Source organism: Stomoxys calcitrans, chromosome 2 (assembly GCF_963082655.1).
Source record: "Stomoxys calcitrans chromosome 2, idStoCalc2.1, whole genome shotgun sequence".
Classification (NCBI taxonomy): domain Eukaryota; kingdom Metazoa; phylum Arthropoda; class Insecta; order Diptera; family Muscidae; genus Stomoxys; species Stomoxys calcitrans.
In genome coordinates this window covers 220,645,764-220,660,270 of record NC_081553.1, presented here as the reverse complement: position 1 = coordinate 220,660,270, position 14,507 = coordinate 220,645,764, and the positions used below count along the sequence as shown (strand labels likewise).

The following is a 14,507-nucleotide window of genomic DNA, read 5'->3' as shown; positions in this document are numbered from 1 at the left end:
TTTTGTAGAAAATTTTGTCAAAATTTTTTTTTTACTAAAAATTTTGTTAAAATTATTTTAAAAAAAAATTCTCAAAATCTTTTTAAAGAAAATTTTGTCAAAATCTTTTTAAAGAAAATTTTGTCAACATTTTTTTATAGAAAATTTTGTCAAAAATTTTTATAAAGAAATTTTTTATAGAAAATTTGTTACATTTTTTTTAGAAAATGTTGACAAAATTTTATTTAAAAAAAAAAATTTATACAAAATTTTCTTGTAGAAAATTTATACAAAGTTTTCTTGTAGAAAATTTTGTCAACATTTTTTTATAGAAATTTTTTTTATACAAAATTTTTATAATTTTTTTGATGGAAATTTTTTAAAAAAAATTTTATTGAAAATTTTGTCAAAATTTTTTTATAGAAAATTTTGTTCAAATTTGTATAAAAAATTTTCTCAAAATTTCATTTTTATAGAAAATTTTTTCAAAAAATGTTTTCAACATTTTTTTATACAAAATTTTTTCAACTTTTTTTATAGAAAATTTTGTCAAAATTTAATTTTTATAGAAAATTTTGTCAAAATTTAATTATTACAAAAATTTTGTCTAAATTTAATTTTTATAGAAAATTTTTTCAATTTTTTTTTTAGAAAATTTTGTCAAAAATTTTTTTATAGAAAATTTTGTCAATATTTTTTATAGAAAATTTTGTCAACATTTTTTAATGGAAAATTTTGTGAAATTTTTTTTTAGAAAATTTTGTCAACATTTTTTTTATAGAAAATTTTGTCAACATATTATTTTTATAGAAAATTTTGTCAAAATTTTATTGTTCTAGAAAACTAACAACTATACCATGTACGCTTCAAATCGGTCGAGACCCTTAAAAGCCCCGATTTTTTTCTGATTTGGCTGAAATTTTGCTTATAGTGTTCTGTTACGACTCTCAACAACTGCGCCAAGTACGGTCCAATTCGGTCTATAACTAGATAAAGCTCCCATATTTTAGCAGAATCCATTGTGGTGGTTCCCAAGATTCGGCCCGGCCGAACTTAGCACGCTTTTACTTGTTTTACATTCATTCTTTGTTTACGTTTTCTCTCATTTGTGTTATTTTCAAACGTGCTATTTTGACATCCCTAATGTTCATGGTGCCTTTTCACTTTTTGTTTGCGGCAAGTGACTTAACCTTCTATTATTCAGCCATGCGCTGAACCTCTCGGCTCTAGGTCCAACCTGATGTCTCTGGACGGTGGTTGCCTATCCATATGAGAGCTGAGAAAACATCCCGTTGCAGTCACTGGAGAGCAACTTCCACCCTCTAAGATCAGCGTTTACATTTTCTTCAAATAACTTCAAGTACATGACATAAGGCTGACTTAAGAATCTGGACACGACTATATACAAGGAAATGAGAAAGCGGAGAATAAGCTTGATAGGGATCGTTCGCGGGTAATGAAGCACACGACCAAGTTTGCATACGTGCAAATTGTTGAATTACTGGCGCTCGTTGACGCTATGGGCGGTGTAAAGACGGGATGATCAAGGATGGAATCTACACATAAATCTCAGATTGTCTTAATCTCAAGCTGTCTTAATGAGTATAAGGATCGGCGAAAAATTCGACAACTTCTTTTGTCATAACCTAAACTACAGGAATGTGATTCTTTGTAGAGGCGGCTCTTCTATCCTACCCCGTACCTCTTGGTGGTCGCCTTAAATACATGGACAAAACAAAGGTTCCGACAGGGAACACTATTAAAATCCTCTTTGCATGCGCTCAGGGATTTTGGTTTTCACAAACACGTAGATACGCGTACAGGTGTATGCAGTTATGCTTGTAACCCCTGCTGTATTTTCTTCTGTCTTGATCTATGGATATACTTTATATAGATACTTTACCTTTTCTATCCATGCCCTCTTTACTTGTCTTTTGATCTATGATCTAGCAAATTAACTTAGTACACTAATTCATAGTACATTCATCCCTAGTATTTAAAATGTTATACCTCTTTTCTAGTACCCTTATCTACATATGATCTAGAGACTCCACCCTTTCTTTTTATAAACTCCTCTTCTTACCCATTTATCCTTATAACTTTTTCTCTTCATAACTTTTTTACTCAATATGTACAACTTTTCTTACCCAAAACCCAAGGCAGATTTAAAAAGGTGGTCTCACGCGAACAGCTGTTAACAGCCAGCCGGGTTTGATGGTATTAAAGGCGCTATTACACGGTATGTAGATGTCTTATGACATGTCACTTTTTGTATGCACATGTAATTGAAAATTACATTTTCGTTATCAAACCTGTATGTTATTTTCGTATGACATTACCTAAAAATTTTAACAAAAGCTCATTTTTTATGCGTAAAATTTTTTAAAGTTGGGAAAAAACTGGTTAAATCACAAATTTGTGAAAACAATTTAATTTGAGGCTGCTTTCATTCGACTGACAACAAAAACAGCTGATTTCTTTATGTTTTTGTCAGAATGAATAGAGAACGCTCTAATCGAAAAAAAATTATATACGCTATTTTGAAAAGTGATTTTCATATGTTAGTTTCGTTTGTATCACACAACATGTACAACGCTGCATGTGCTAAATTTAACATTTCATAAGACTACTAAATGTCGCGTAATAGAGCCTTAAGATGCCAGATTTTTGCTTAAATTCTCTTTGTTGTTATGTTCTTTCTCTAATATTCTCTGCTCATGTACGCACACATATACGCACCCGCACACAAATTTGTTTGCGTGTGTTGGCAAAACGGCGATCAGCTTGATGACGGATTGCACCATATGATTTGCGGTTGTTGTATAAATGAGACCACCTTTAATTGTTTCACCATGCCCTAAACAATAGATGGACAGCATACACATCCGCACATAAATTTTCTATTGCCGCGGGCATAGGAAAAACGAATAGAAACCCGCTGACAGTGTAAACAACTTCGTGTAAGTTCGTGCGGCTGCCTCTTTTCATAGTTGTTTCACTTGGTAGATGTTCAAAAGACAAACATAGTTTGGTCTTTTGAACAGTGTCAGTGTGCCCATCACTGCCCTAAACATTCGAGGCTCTAACTGAAGTGCCTCAATATGCCTCCGAGTGTACTCACTTTATCGGCTACCCATTTAACAATACCTATGCTAAAACGAAACTTTGTTACACCCTACAGGTTGGTCCACGATCCACGGTGCAAGTATGCAAACGATAGATGACCCATTTTTAAATAACCCTTCGACACCCTATATATATATATTCTTGATCGTCATGACATTTTAAGTCGATCTAGCCATGTCCGTCCGTCTGTCCGTCCTTCAGTCTGTCTGTCGAGAGCACACTAACTTTTGAAGGAGTAAAGCTAGCCGCTTGAAATTTTGCACAAATACTTCTTATTAGTGTAGGTCGGTTGGGAATGTAAATGGGCGATATCGGTCCATGTTTTGATACAGCTGCCATATAAACCGATCTTGGTTCTAGACTTCTTGAGCCACTAGAAGGCGCAATTCTTATCTGATTTGACTGAGATTTTACATGACGTGTTTTGTTATGACTTCCAACATCTGTGTTAAGAATGGTTCAAATCGGTCCATAACCTGATATAACTGCCATATAAACCGATCTGGGATTTGGACTTATTGAGCTACTATAGGGCGTAATTAAAGCTGATTTAGCTGAAATTTTGCATAAGGTGTTTTGTTATATTGGGTTGCCCAAAAAGTAATTGCGGATTTTTCATATAGTCAGCGTTGGCAAATTTTTTCACAGCTTGTGACTCTGTAATTGCATTCTTTCTTCTGTCAGTTATCAGCTGTAACTTTTAGCTTGCTTTAGAAAAAAAGTGTTAAAAAAACTATATTTGATTAAAGTTCATTCTAAGTTTTATTAAAAATGCATTTACTTTCTTTTAAAAAATCCGCAATTACTTTTTGGGCAACCCAATAACTTTCAACAACTGTGCTAAGTATGGTTCAAATCGGTCCATAACCTGATATAGCTGCCAAATAAACCGATATAGGATCCTGACTTCTTGATACTCTAAAGGGCGCATTATTATTATCCGATTTTGCTGAAATTTTACACAGTGACTTCTATTATGGTCGCCAATATTCAGTTCAATTATGGTCCGAAATGAACCACAACTTTATATTGTTCCAATAACATAGCAATTCTTTTCTTGTATCCTTTGTTTGCCTAAAGAGAGATATCGGGAAAAGAGCTCGACAAATGCGATCCATGGTGGAGGGTATAAAAGATTTGGCCCGGCTGAACTAAGCACGCTTTTACTTGTTTTATTTTATTTTTGTTACATTTTTTCTGTAGAAAATGTTGCCTTGGGTTATTTTAATAATATAAAGCAATGGTGGGCACACTAACCCATAATTTCCAAGCCCGCGGGATTGTGTGGTTTTGCCCACACATTTTTGTCATTTCCAAATTTCTGATGCTTTGTAGAACACATCCAAACAAGTAAAATTGCTCATATAAGTTAATTACACTCTCACTTAGTATCATTCTGCTCCCACTTGGTGTTTATTCTGCTTATGCTCTCTCATTCAAAATATGACAGCAGTGTAAATATGTGGTGGTGAATGTCCCCGCCTTGCAAAAATTATCTAAGAGAATATTTGTCTTCGGCTACACTACCTACCACATACATACACATTGTTGTTGCTCAACATAGCAGTAGCACTGCATTTCAAATTAACCGTTATAAATATGAAACACACAACTCGATATTTGCATTGCTCTCATTTTTTGAATAGCAGAGTATGAGTATAAATAAAAACAGAAATGGGAAAATAATAGTAATTGGGAGTGCCATTTTAACTTATACATAGAAAACTGGTCGCATGCGTATGTGTATCCAAAGAAATATGGTCGCATGCGTACATATGTATGTATATCACAAAACATATAGAAGAAAGTAGCTCTTTAACTTCTACTAGTTTTATACTTTTGATTTTAAGTCTCCTGTATATTTAAAATCAACTAAAGAGTACACTACAAACACGGCCCTCTTAAGCATAAAAAAAGAAAACCAAAATCACATTTTTCTTCGTTTTGATTTCATCTTCTAATACTACACACTTCAACACAAAATTTCTAATATAAGACTTCCATAGTGTTGTAAATCATGATAGTCTCTTTAGAAATTTACATACAAAAACAGAAATTTATATATATTTTGCACTTCATTTTATGATACTTTTTCAGACATATTCTGGATTTCAAAATCTACGCACTTTGATATTTCCTTATTTTGTTTGGTTCAATACGTAATGGTTGAGTTCAGTGTTAAATTAAGAGAGGGAGAGAGTAAGAGAGCGTTTAAGAAACAGAATTTGAAGTCCCGAATAGGTATATGGGTAAATATCAGCGTGAAATTCCTTTAATAATTGTAGTTGTAACAACAGCCTTTAATAAATAAAGCAAAATTATTTTATAATAAAAAACCCAAAATATATATCGTTTTATTGGTATATGCTGAAATGATTATTATAATACTTCAATCCCAAGGCAGCCGGATTGACCCGATGAACTCCTTCATCGATAAGGGTTGCCACCTCAGTGTGGAACACACTGCTACAACAACAACATTATAATACTCATAGAAAAATAATAAACAACCTTGTCGATCCACTCTGCAGTCAGGTTTACTTGCCGGAATCGATCCAGGACCAATCCTGGTCAATTACTGAAATACTGCTATCTCTTCGCAAATATGCGGCTATAACAATCCTCTCATATCATCCATGCTACCGAGGTTGCCTTCTGTTAATTCACTCTCGAATCCCGGTGAAAGAAATGATACGAGCTCGATCACTTTTGGTGGCTTGAGCATGGCGAGAGTGATAGGGCAAGGAGAGCCAAATTAACATGGGTAAATTTACAGACCTCACACGCAGGGTTTCCAAGTAACAAGTAAAAGCGTACTAAGTTCGTCCGGGTCGAATCTCGGGAACCCACCCTACAAACTAAATTAGTTGAAAGATATAATTTTATTCTACATCCCAAACTTCTGTCAAACCAGTAAAAATTAGAGCTTTCAAAAACCGAACAAGGATAATCGGGAGACGGAAAGCCAAATCGGGAGATCGGTTTATATGGGATCTGTATCTGGTTACAGACCGATTTGGACCGAAAACACTATGTCCACAATTTAAACCAAATCGGATGAAAATTGTGGCTTCCAGGGGCTAAGAAGCCAAATCGGAAGACCGGTTTATATGGGAGCTATATCAGGTTATAGACCGATTTGGACCGTACTTGGTTCAGATGTTGGAGCTCATAACAGAATACTATGTGCAAAATTTTAGTTGAATCGGATGAAAATTGTGACTTTCAGGAGCTCAAGAAGTCAAATCGGAAAATCGGTTTATATAAGAGCTATGCCAGGTTATAGATCGATTTGGACCTTACTTGACTCAGATGTTGGAGGTCATCACAGAATACAATGTGCAAAATTTAAGCCAAATCGGATGAGAATTTTGGTTTCCAGGGGTTCAAGAAGTCAAATCGGGAGATCGATTTATATGTGAGCTATATGCAAAACTGAACCGATACGGCCCATTTGCAATCGCTAACGACCTACATCAATGGGAAATGGGAAAATGTTTTAAACAATGAAATGCATAGCAAAGCAACATAACCTTAAATTCGCACAGAACTTAATAGGACTCCTGTGCCAATCCCATGGCAGCCGGTTGTACGTACAGGATTGACCCGATGGAGTCCTTCATTGGCAAGGGTTGCCACCTCAGTGTACAACACACTGCTATTCTCTTTGCATTTTCTTCGATGTTATCTTCTTTTTCGTATATTCTCTGCACTACACACACGCACACAAATTTCTTTGTTTATGTTGGTAAAATGTCGATCAGCTTGATAACATGATGGTGATTCCGCCATATGGCTCTTAAGTTGTTGTACAAATGAGACAACCTTTATAAAATCGGTCATGATATTGTACCATGGCGAAACAATTAAAGGTGGTCTCATATGTACAACAAACACAAATCATATGGTGCGATCCGCCATCTTGTCATCAAGCTGATCGATGTTTTGCCAACACGCACAAAGAAATTGGTGTGCGTGTGTGTATACGTGTGCGTGCATCGGCGGAGAATATGTGAGAAAAAGATAACAACAAAGAGAATGCAAACAACAATCTGACATCTTTATACTATCAAATCTGGCCGGCTGTCAACAGCTGCTCGCGTGAGACCACCTTATTAAATCCGCCTTGATACTTTACGATAAAAAGACTATTCGGATTAAACAGGGGATACTTCTCTCATATTAAAGAGTGCAGTCCGATTAAAGTTAAAGCTTAATTATTAGGGGCCTCCTTTTTCTTATACCGTCCGAACAGCCTGCGGCATGGCGAAACCGACACCATTTGGTACAAAAACTATATCATGGCAGTATACCTTGCATATGTAGCCAGCATTAGTAAGGGGATAACCACCGCAGAATATTTTGCTAATGTCCACGGCAGGATTTGAACCAGGCATGACCTGCGATGGAAAATATACCATATTATGAATATATTCCGATTTTGCCGTTGTTGTTGTAGCCACTTTTTCATGTGGAGGTGGCGATCATCGTCAACCTCTTGTAGGTGAGCAAGCTCGTTCAGGTCCAAAGAACCGATCGCCGCGGGAACAGTAGGCCATTTGTTATTTAAAGGCGCCAATAAATCGCCTTGTCATATCGAGCATCATAGGCACTCATTACTTGGGCAAGAGCCGGAGCTGGAGCCGCCCAGCCTCTCACTGAGTGTCTTCGCTAGATACCGCTGCAACCTGTGGAAGCGCCCGGTAGCTCGCAGCTAAGCTTTTCGTGACAGCAATGAACACCACACAATTCGGACTTTAATGATCCAGCCTATGTGTAGAGATGGGCGATGGGTCAATACCCAAAAGGTAAATTGGGTAAATACCCGGGTATTTACCCATTTATACCCAAAAGCTGGGTATTTATAATTTTGCAGATATCTTGGGTATAAAAACATATTGTATTCTTTATATATAAACCTGATCTTCTGATCTCATAAAATTGGATATTAGTTATACATAGCCGCTATATAGACCGATCTCCAGACTTAAAGTCTTGAGGCAATAAATTTGTCATTTTTAATCCGATTTCGATGAAATTTGGCAGTGAGTCTGGTACAACCCTACCCATTCCTGTGAAATGTGGTCCAGATTGGACCATATTTGGATATAGCTGCCATATAGACCGATCTCCGATATAGAATAATGAGCCAATAAAAAGAGCATTTTTCATCCTATTTCAATGAAATTTGGCACAGCGAGTTCTAGAACCCCTCTTAACCCTCTTTTTGAATATCCTCCAGATCGGACCATATTGAGATATAGCTGCCATATAGACCGATCTCCCGATATAGAGTATTGAGCCCATAAAATAAGCATTTTCCATCCGATTTTGATGGAATTTAAAGCAGTGCGTTGGGTATTTACCCGGTAGAAACTCTAACTACATGCTGCTCCCAGCTATCCCGTGCCAGGCCGATTTTGCCATGTTTGACATGAGTTTGGAGAGTATGATTCAAATACGCCTTTTAAAAGACTAAGATGTTTAATTGGAAGATCGGTTTATATGAGAGCTATGGAAATTTATGTGGATATACTCTGGATTGTAAAAAAACATCTGCGCCAATTTTCAGCTCAACATCTTCAATGCCGGGTTCAAATCCCTTCGTGAAAATCTGGATTTTCCCCATACTAATGCTGGCTACATGTTAAAACTTCTCTACCAAATGGTGTCGTTTTTCGGCACGCCGTTCGGACTTGGCAAAAAAAGAGGGCCCCTTATCATTGAGCTTTAACATTACTCGGACTGCACTCACTGATATGAGAGAAGTATCTCCTGTTCTTTAATGCAATGTTCATGGGAAATTTAGGGGTCGATTATGGATAGCAACCCAATTCAGTTGCGTTGCCAACGGGCAACTTTGTAATATTTTCCATTTCTGTTTTGAAGTGCATACTTTTTTACAATTTACTTAATAGCTGAATGTCCAAAACACTGTTATTGACTGCATTTAACAAAAACTTCCAAAGTTATACTAATTTTTATATCAACATTTTATCTCCTGGCCTGTGTTCTAATACTGGCGAGAACACCAGAAAAATTTTTTCAGGTGCAATGTAAAGACTTCTCCCCAAGAGGGGAGAAGTCTTTACGGCATCACGCCGTTCGAATTCAGCTATAAAAAGGAGGCCCCTATCATTGAGCTTAAATTGGAATCGGACAGCACGCATTTGCATTAATATGTGAAAAGCTTGCCCCCGTTCCTTAATGGAATGTTCATGGGCAAACTTGCTTTTGTTAAAAAGGAAATGCATTTTTTAAATTATCGACAAATCGTAATTTTGGAGTAAAAATTGGCAAATCGATACTTTGCTATTTTTGAAGCAAAAAAATCGGCAACTCTGGCAGCGCTGTTCACACGCATTAACGCACTCAACTCATTTGAAGATGCTTAAACAACTCTGGAGGTGATTAAACCACTCCCAGAAGCTTTTCTAAGCCTATGGTTATACGCAGCGGCATAATTTCGCCATAATCCGGTGAAAAATGCATAATTTATAGCCCCATGAAGCTTAATCGAAATATGGTCCGATTTGGACCGACACGGACATTGAGAGATCTAATAAGTATAAGTCATTGTTCAATTTTGTGGAACAAAATATTTGTCTTTTTGGTAGCCATATCTTAATATAGAGCGATTTGAACCATACACGACACGGAAACCAAAAAGCCTAACATAAGTCAATATGTCAAATTTCAGCGAAATCGGACCCAAAACCTTAAATCGAGATATCGGTCTATATGGCAGCTATATTCAAATCTGGACCGATCTAAGCCAAATTGAAGAAGAATGTTAAAGGGCCTAACACAACTCGCTGTTCCAAATTACGTCGGAATCGGACAATAAAAGCGCCTTTTATGGGCCCAAAACCTTAAATCGAGAGATCAGTCTATATGGCAGCTATATCCAAAGCTGGACCGATCTGAGCCATATTGCAGAAAGATGTCAAGGGTCCTAACTTAACTCACTGTCCCAAGTTTCGGCGACATCGGACAATAAATGCGCCTTTTATGGGCCCAAAACCTTAAATCGAGAGATCGGTCTATATGGCAGCTATATCCAAATCTGGACCGATCTGGGCCAAATTGAAGAAGCATGTCGAAGGGCCTAAAAAATTCACTGTCTCAAATTTTGGTAAAAACGGACAATAACGGCGCATTTTATGTGCCCAAGACATTAAATCGAAAGATCGGTCTATATGGCAGCTATATCCAAATCTGGACCGATCAGGGCCAATTTGAAGAAGAAAGTCGACGGTCCAAACACAACTCATTGTCGCAAGTCTCAGAAAATTCGGATAATAAATGTGGCTTTTATGGGCCTAAGACCCTAAATCGGCGGATCGGTCTATATGTCGGTCTTCGAACTTAACCTGATAATGAACAAAAAAAAAGAATCTGTGCAAAGATTCTGCTCAATATCTCTATTTTTAAAGACTGCCGCGTGATTTCCACATGCAGGCGGACGGACATGGCTAGATCATCTTTGATTTTGACAACGATCAAGAATTAGATACTTTACAGGGTCGAAAATGGATATTTCGATGTGTTGCAATCGGAATGACAAAATGAATATACCCCCATCCTTCGGTGGTGGGTATGAAAATGGGAAAAGTAATCACACTACTGGAACCAGGAAAGGAAGGAACCAAGGGAAAATAGTTCAGATTGTTTTTTTTTTCTCGGCAGCTGCTTGAGACACTACTCCCAAGCCTAGTTGGAGAGGTTTGCAGTCCATAATCGTGCATATTGGCAGAGGGTTTAACCAGTATCAAAATGTGTAGCCTGACCTATTAAAAGCTTGTGATATGGTCAGTCAAACTTTTTGAGGCCTTTGCCAATGCTCCCACAGCCGGATAGGGATTGATAGCACATGAAATATTTTTCCTGCATGATATAACGGACCACAAACACAACAAATCTGCTTGACAGTCCCGTACGTGTACGTACCGGAGTGACTCGATAGTCCTTCATCGGCAAGGGCTGCCGCCTCAGTGTACAATACACTGCTACAACAACGACAACACATCTGCTCAACCTCTCTGACAACCTCACTCGGCCTCCTCAGAACACTTTAGATACATCCTTACCATATATGTATATAACTTTTGGTGTGAAGACTCTTGTTGCAGGTCTATAGCATACAGTGGATACAAAGTGGACATTCCACACAATACGATTGCCAAAAGAGCGGCAATCCCATGGCAGCCGGTTGTACGTACCGGATTGACCCGATGAATTCCTTCATCGGCAAGGCCTCAGTGTAACACACACTGCTACTACAACAACAACAAAAAGAGCGTTTCATCAATATGATGGAAAGAAAATACTTACTTTGTTGATTCTCACCAAACGGATTCCAATGCAACTCCTACGATACGTTGTTACCATTTAATTCATTCATCAATGGATTAGAGGATGCCAACCAGTTTCTACAAAAGCAATAAGCGTTGAGGCATTTTGGAGTAAAGTTAAAAAAAAACTTTGTATGCACTTACGATGTTTAAATTTTTGCAGTTTCATGCACCAAGTCCTTTTCTCTTATAAGGTCTTATAATTGGATTTTGATATACAGACATTATTTGAGTTTAGCTAAAAGCCTACTCACTCACTCATCACCCTAAAGTAATGGTGATAATTTTAATTTTTTATTAAATAATTTATGAAAATAAGGAAAACAATAAAAATAGAAAATAAAACACAAATACATTTTAGAAACTATAGCATAACGTACGTAATAATACCAAGACAATTAAACATCACGCAGCTTTTGAATAATTTGTTTATAGTCTTTCTCCACCTGCTCGTACTCCTCTTGGAGTTGCTCAATTCTTTGTTTTAGATTTGGAAGACGTGCTCTTAGCCATTCCGTATCCATCTTGGCCTTTTCCATTTTCTTAATATCGCTCAACTGCTTATGGTAGACAGCATTTAAGCGTTTCTTAACATCCAAACGATAGGCAGTGTAGTCATCCTTATCGTGAATGTTGGTATGATAAAGTCGCAAAATTTCGTAAACCTTACGACATTGTCTTGGATTAAGCTATCAACAAAAAATTAACTATAAGAAATATAAAAAATATATACATTTCTTAACACTTGCCTTGTAGGTTTCCCTGGCCTCTTTTATCATTTCCTTATTGAAACCCTTTTTAATTTCATCCCTTTGGAAAGACTTAAGCTTCATGCAAAGCCGGGAATCAACAAAATTTCGCATTCGCTGAAAGTCATCGGAGGGGTCTTCTACCGTAATATCGATTACATTCTTTTGTGAATGATAGAACTTATAGATATTCTCCACCATTTTCGTGCCAATTCCCAGCTTTTGAAAAGGTGGCAATATCAACATTTGACTTATGCGTGGACGTATATGTTGGGGATAGGCATAATACTCATAGATGGTGGTATAACCTACAGTAGCAAAGAGCTCTTCACCATTTTCATTTTTGTACTTCTCATAGCTAAAGATATAGAAAGTAATTTTTAGAATTTTGCGATAATTTAGCATGCCCTCAACTCACCATATAAAGTATGACCATTGGGGATCATCCACATCTATGTAGGAGGCGGCATCGACAAACCACAGAACAAAGGTTTGCAAACGAGAAAAGAACTTTAAAAAGGAGGGATATTTGTAGTTGCAGTGATAAATTTCAAAATGTCTTTCATTGCCCTCGTCGTCGGTGTGTTTGCTTTCAGCCAGCTTTTCTCCAAATGGCTGGAATTTATCGGCTTTATCCAAAGTCTTAAGAAACTCATCCATATTGACGAAATAACAACCATCCGGCAGCTTTTCGGCAATGGTAGCCACAACATCATCAGCCTTAATTTCGCCCTTAGACAATTCATCGACTTTTCGATCATAATTCACACCCAAATATATGTGCAACGGTCCGGCCGTATACAATATGCTAACTTTAAGACCCTGATAGCCAAAAATACTTTCCGACTCACCAAATATCTGATGGGCCATCAACGGATGGAAGGCCAACTCCTCTTTTTCCAAGTCTGACTTGGAACGAACTGTAAAAACAAAAAAAGAGACAAAAGATAACCTCTTTAATATAATTTGCGAAATACGGGTTCTGTTTTTTATATCGACACATTAAAACCAATGGCATTATTAACAATACAAATAATAAGGTTGGAAACTTAAATGTGAGGCATAGGAGAAAAGCTTACGCCACATTTACAAAGTCAATATGCAGTGGAAATACACTCTGCTGCTATACAGAGATTGGACAAACATAATTCATATGAAAATGTTTATAAAGCAAAATGTTGTCTTGCTTTTATACTCACTTAGTTTAAATTCCACCACTTCTACTGCGTCCAGCACCAAATCCTGATATTCCTGAATATGAGCCATTGCTTCCCGCTTCAAGCTTTCTACAATGCCTTCTTGGCGCGCAAAATTTTGTTGTCTTTTGAAAAGCTTTAAATTGATGTTGCAGCCAGGTAATTTTTATATCTCTTGGATTGAGATGAGTGTTATTTCTTAACAAAAATATTCAACAGTTATAATTTGTTTATAAGACAACAATGTTTCAAGATTAATTTTATTACTAAAATTCGCGACAACAAATGAACTAATTTTTGCTTACATCAGTTCCAGTGAATGCCAGATTTATGTCAAAGTAGATCTGTGCAAGGTAAAATCCAAGGTAGATCTAGAGAAGGTATTAAGTAGCATACAGTTTGTACTGTCAAACTATCGATAATCGCAAGATTCGATATTTTCAATAGTTCTAATAATAAATATCGATAGTATCGAGACTATCCATTGCGAAACAATTAAAGGTGGTCTCATTTGTACAACAAACACAAATCATATGGTGCAATCCGCCATCTTGTCATCAAGCTGATCGACGTTTTGCCAACACCCAGAAACTAATTTGTGTGCGTGTGTATATACGTGTGTGTACATGAGCAGAGAATATGCGAGAAAGAAGATAACATAAATCTGACATCTTAATACTGTCAAATCTGGCCGGCTGTTAACAACTGCTCGCGTGAGACCACCTTTTTAAATACGCCTTGGAAAACTAACAAAGTAGGTCATTTTTATTTTAAATTAATGTTTCTCGGAGTTCATAAATGTGATTTTATTAAAATCCTAAGCAATTTTGCCACTTCAGAACGTTTAATCAGTGAATAAATATGTTGCGTTCTTGCTCTTGGGCAGTTACCCAACAACAAAATATTGAGTGCACTGTCGGCCTAAATCAGTGATTAGTCCAACTCTGATTTTGTGTATGTTACTAGTTCGCACCATTTTTCTTTGTTTGTGTGTGTGTGGTTCTTAACTGTAATAAACACACACAACCAAAACTCGTTGACAGATAGTGCACTTCGCGAGAAAAAAACATGCAACATTGTGGAACAGCGAAACGGTCGGTAGG

General features: G+C 36.8%; 1 protein-coding gene across 1 annotated transcript; it reads right to left on the bottom strand.

Annotated features, from left to right (window-relative positions):
- Positions 1-11,662: 11,662 nt before the first annotated feature.
- LOC106096351 (histone acetyltransferase type B catalytic subunit) lies at positions 11,663-13,703 on the bottom strand. Its single transcript, XM_059362602.1, has 4 exons — positions 13,408-13,703; positions 12,627-13,128; positions 12,209-12,566; positions 11,663-12,148 (listed from the first exon to the last, which is right to left on the bottom strand). Exons 1-4 carry the CDS (start codon positions 13,472-13,474, stop codon positions 11,858-11,860), a joined length of 1,218 nt encoding a protein of 405 aa, XP_059218585.1. The 5' UTR covers positions 13,475-13,703; the 3' UTR covers positions 11,663-11,857.
- Between the last annotated feature and the right edge of the window lie 804 nt (positions 13,704-14,507).

Coding starts and splice junctions, on each gene's coding strand:
- LOC106096351 (XM_059362602.1), bottom strand. CDS start 13,474: ATGGCTCATATTCAGGAATATCAGGATTTGGTGCTGGACGCAGTAGAA. Junction 13,129..13,407: donor AGTGGTGGAATTTAAACTAA/GTGAGTATAAAA, acceptor TTGTTTTTACAG/TTCGTTCCAAGTCAGACTTG. Junction 12,149..12,208: donor AGGCCAGGGAAACCTACAAG/GCAAGTGTTAAG, acceptor TTTTGTTGATAG/CTTAATCCAAGACAATGTCG.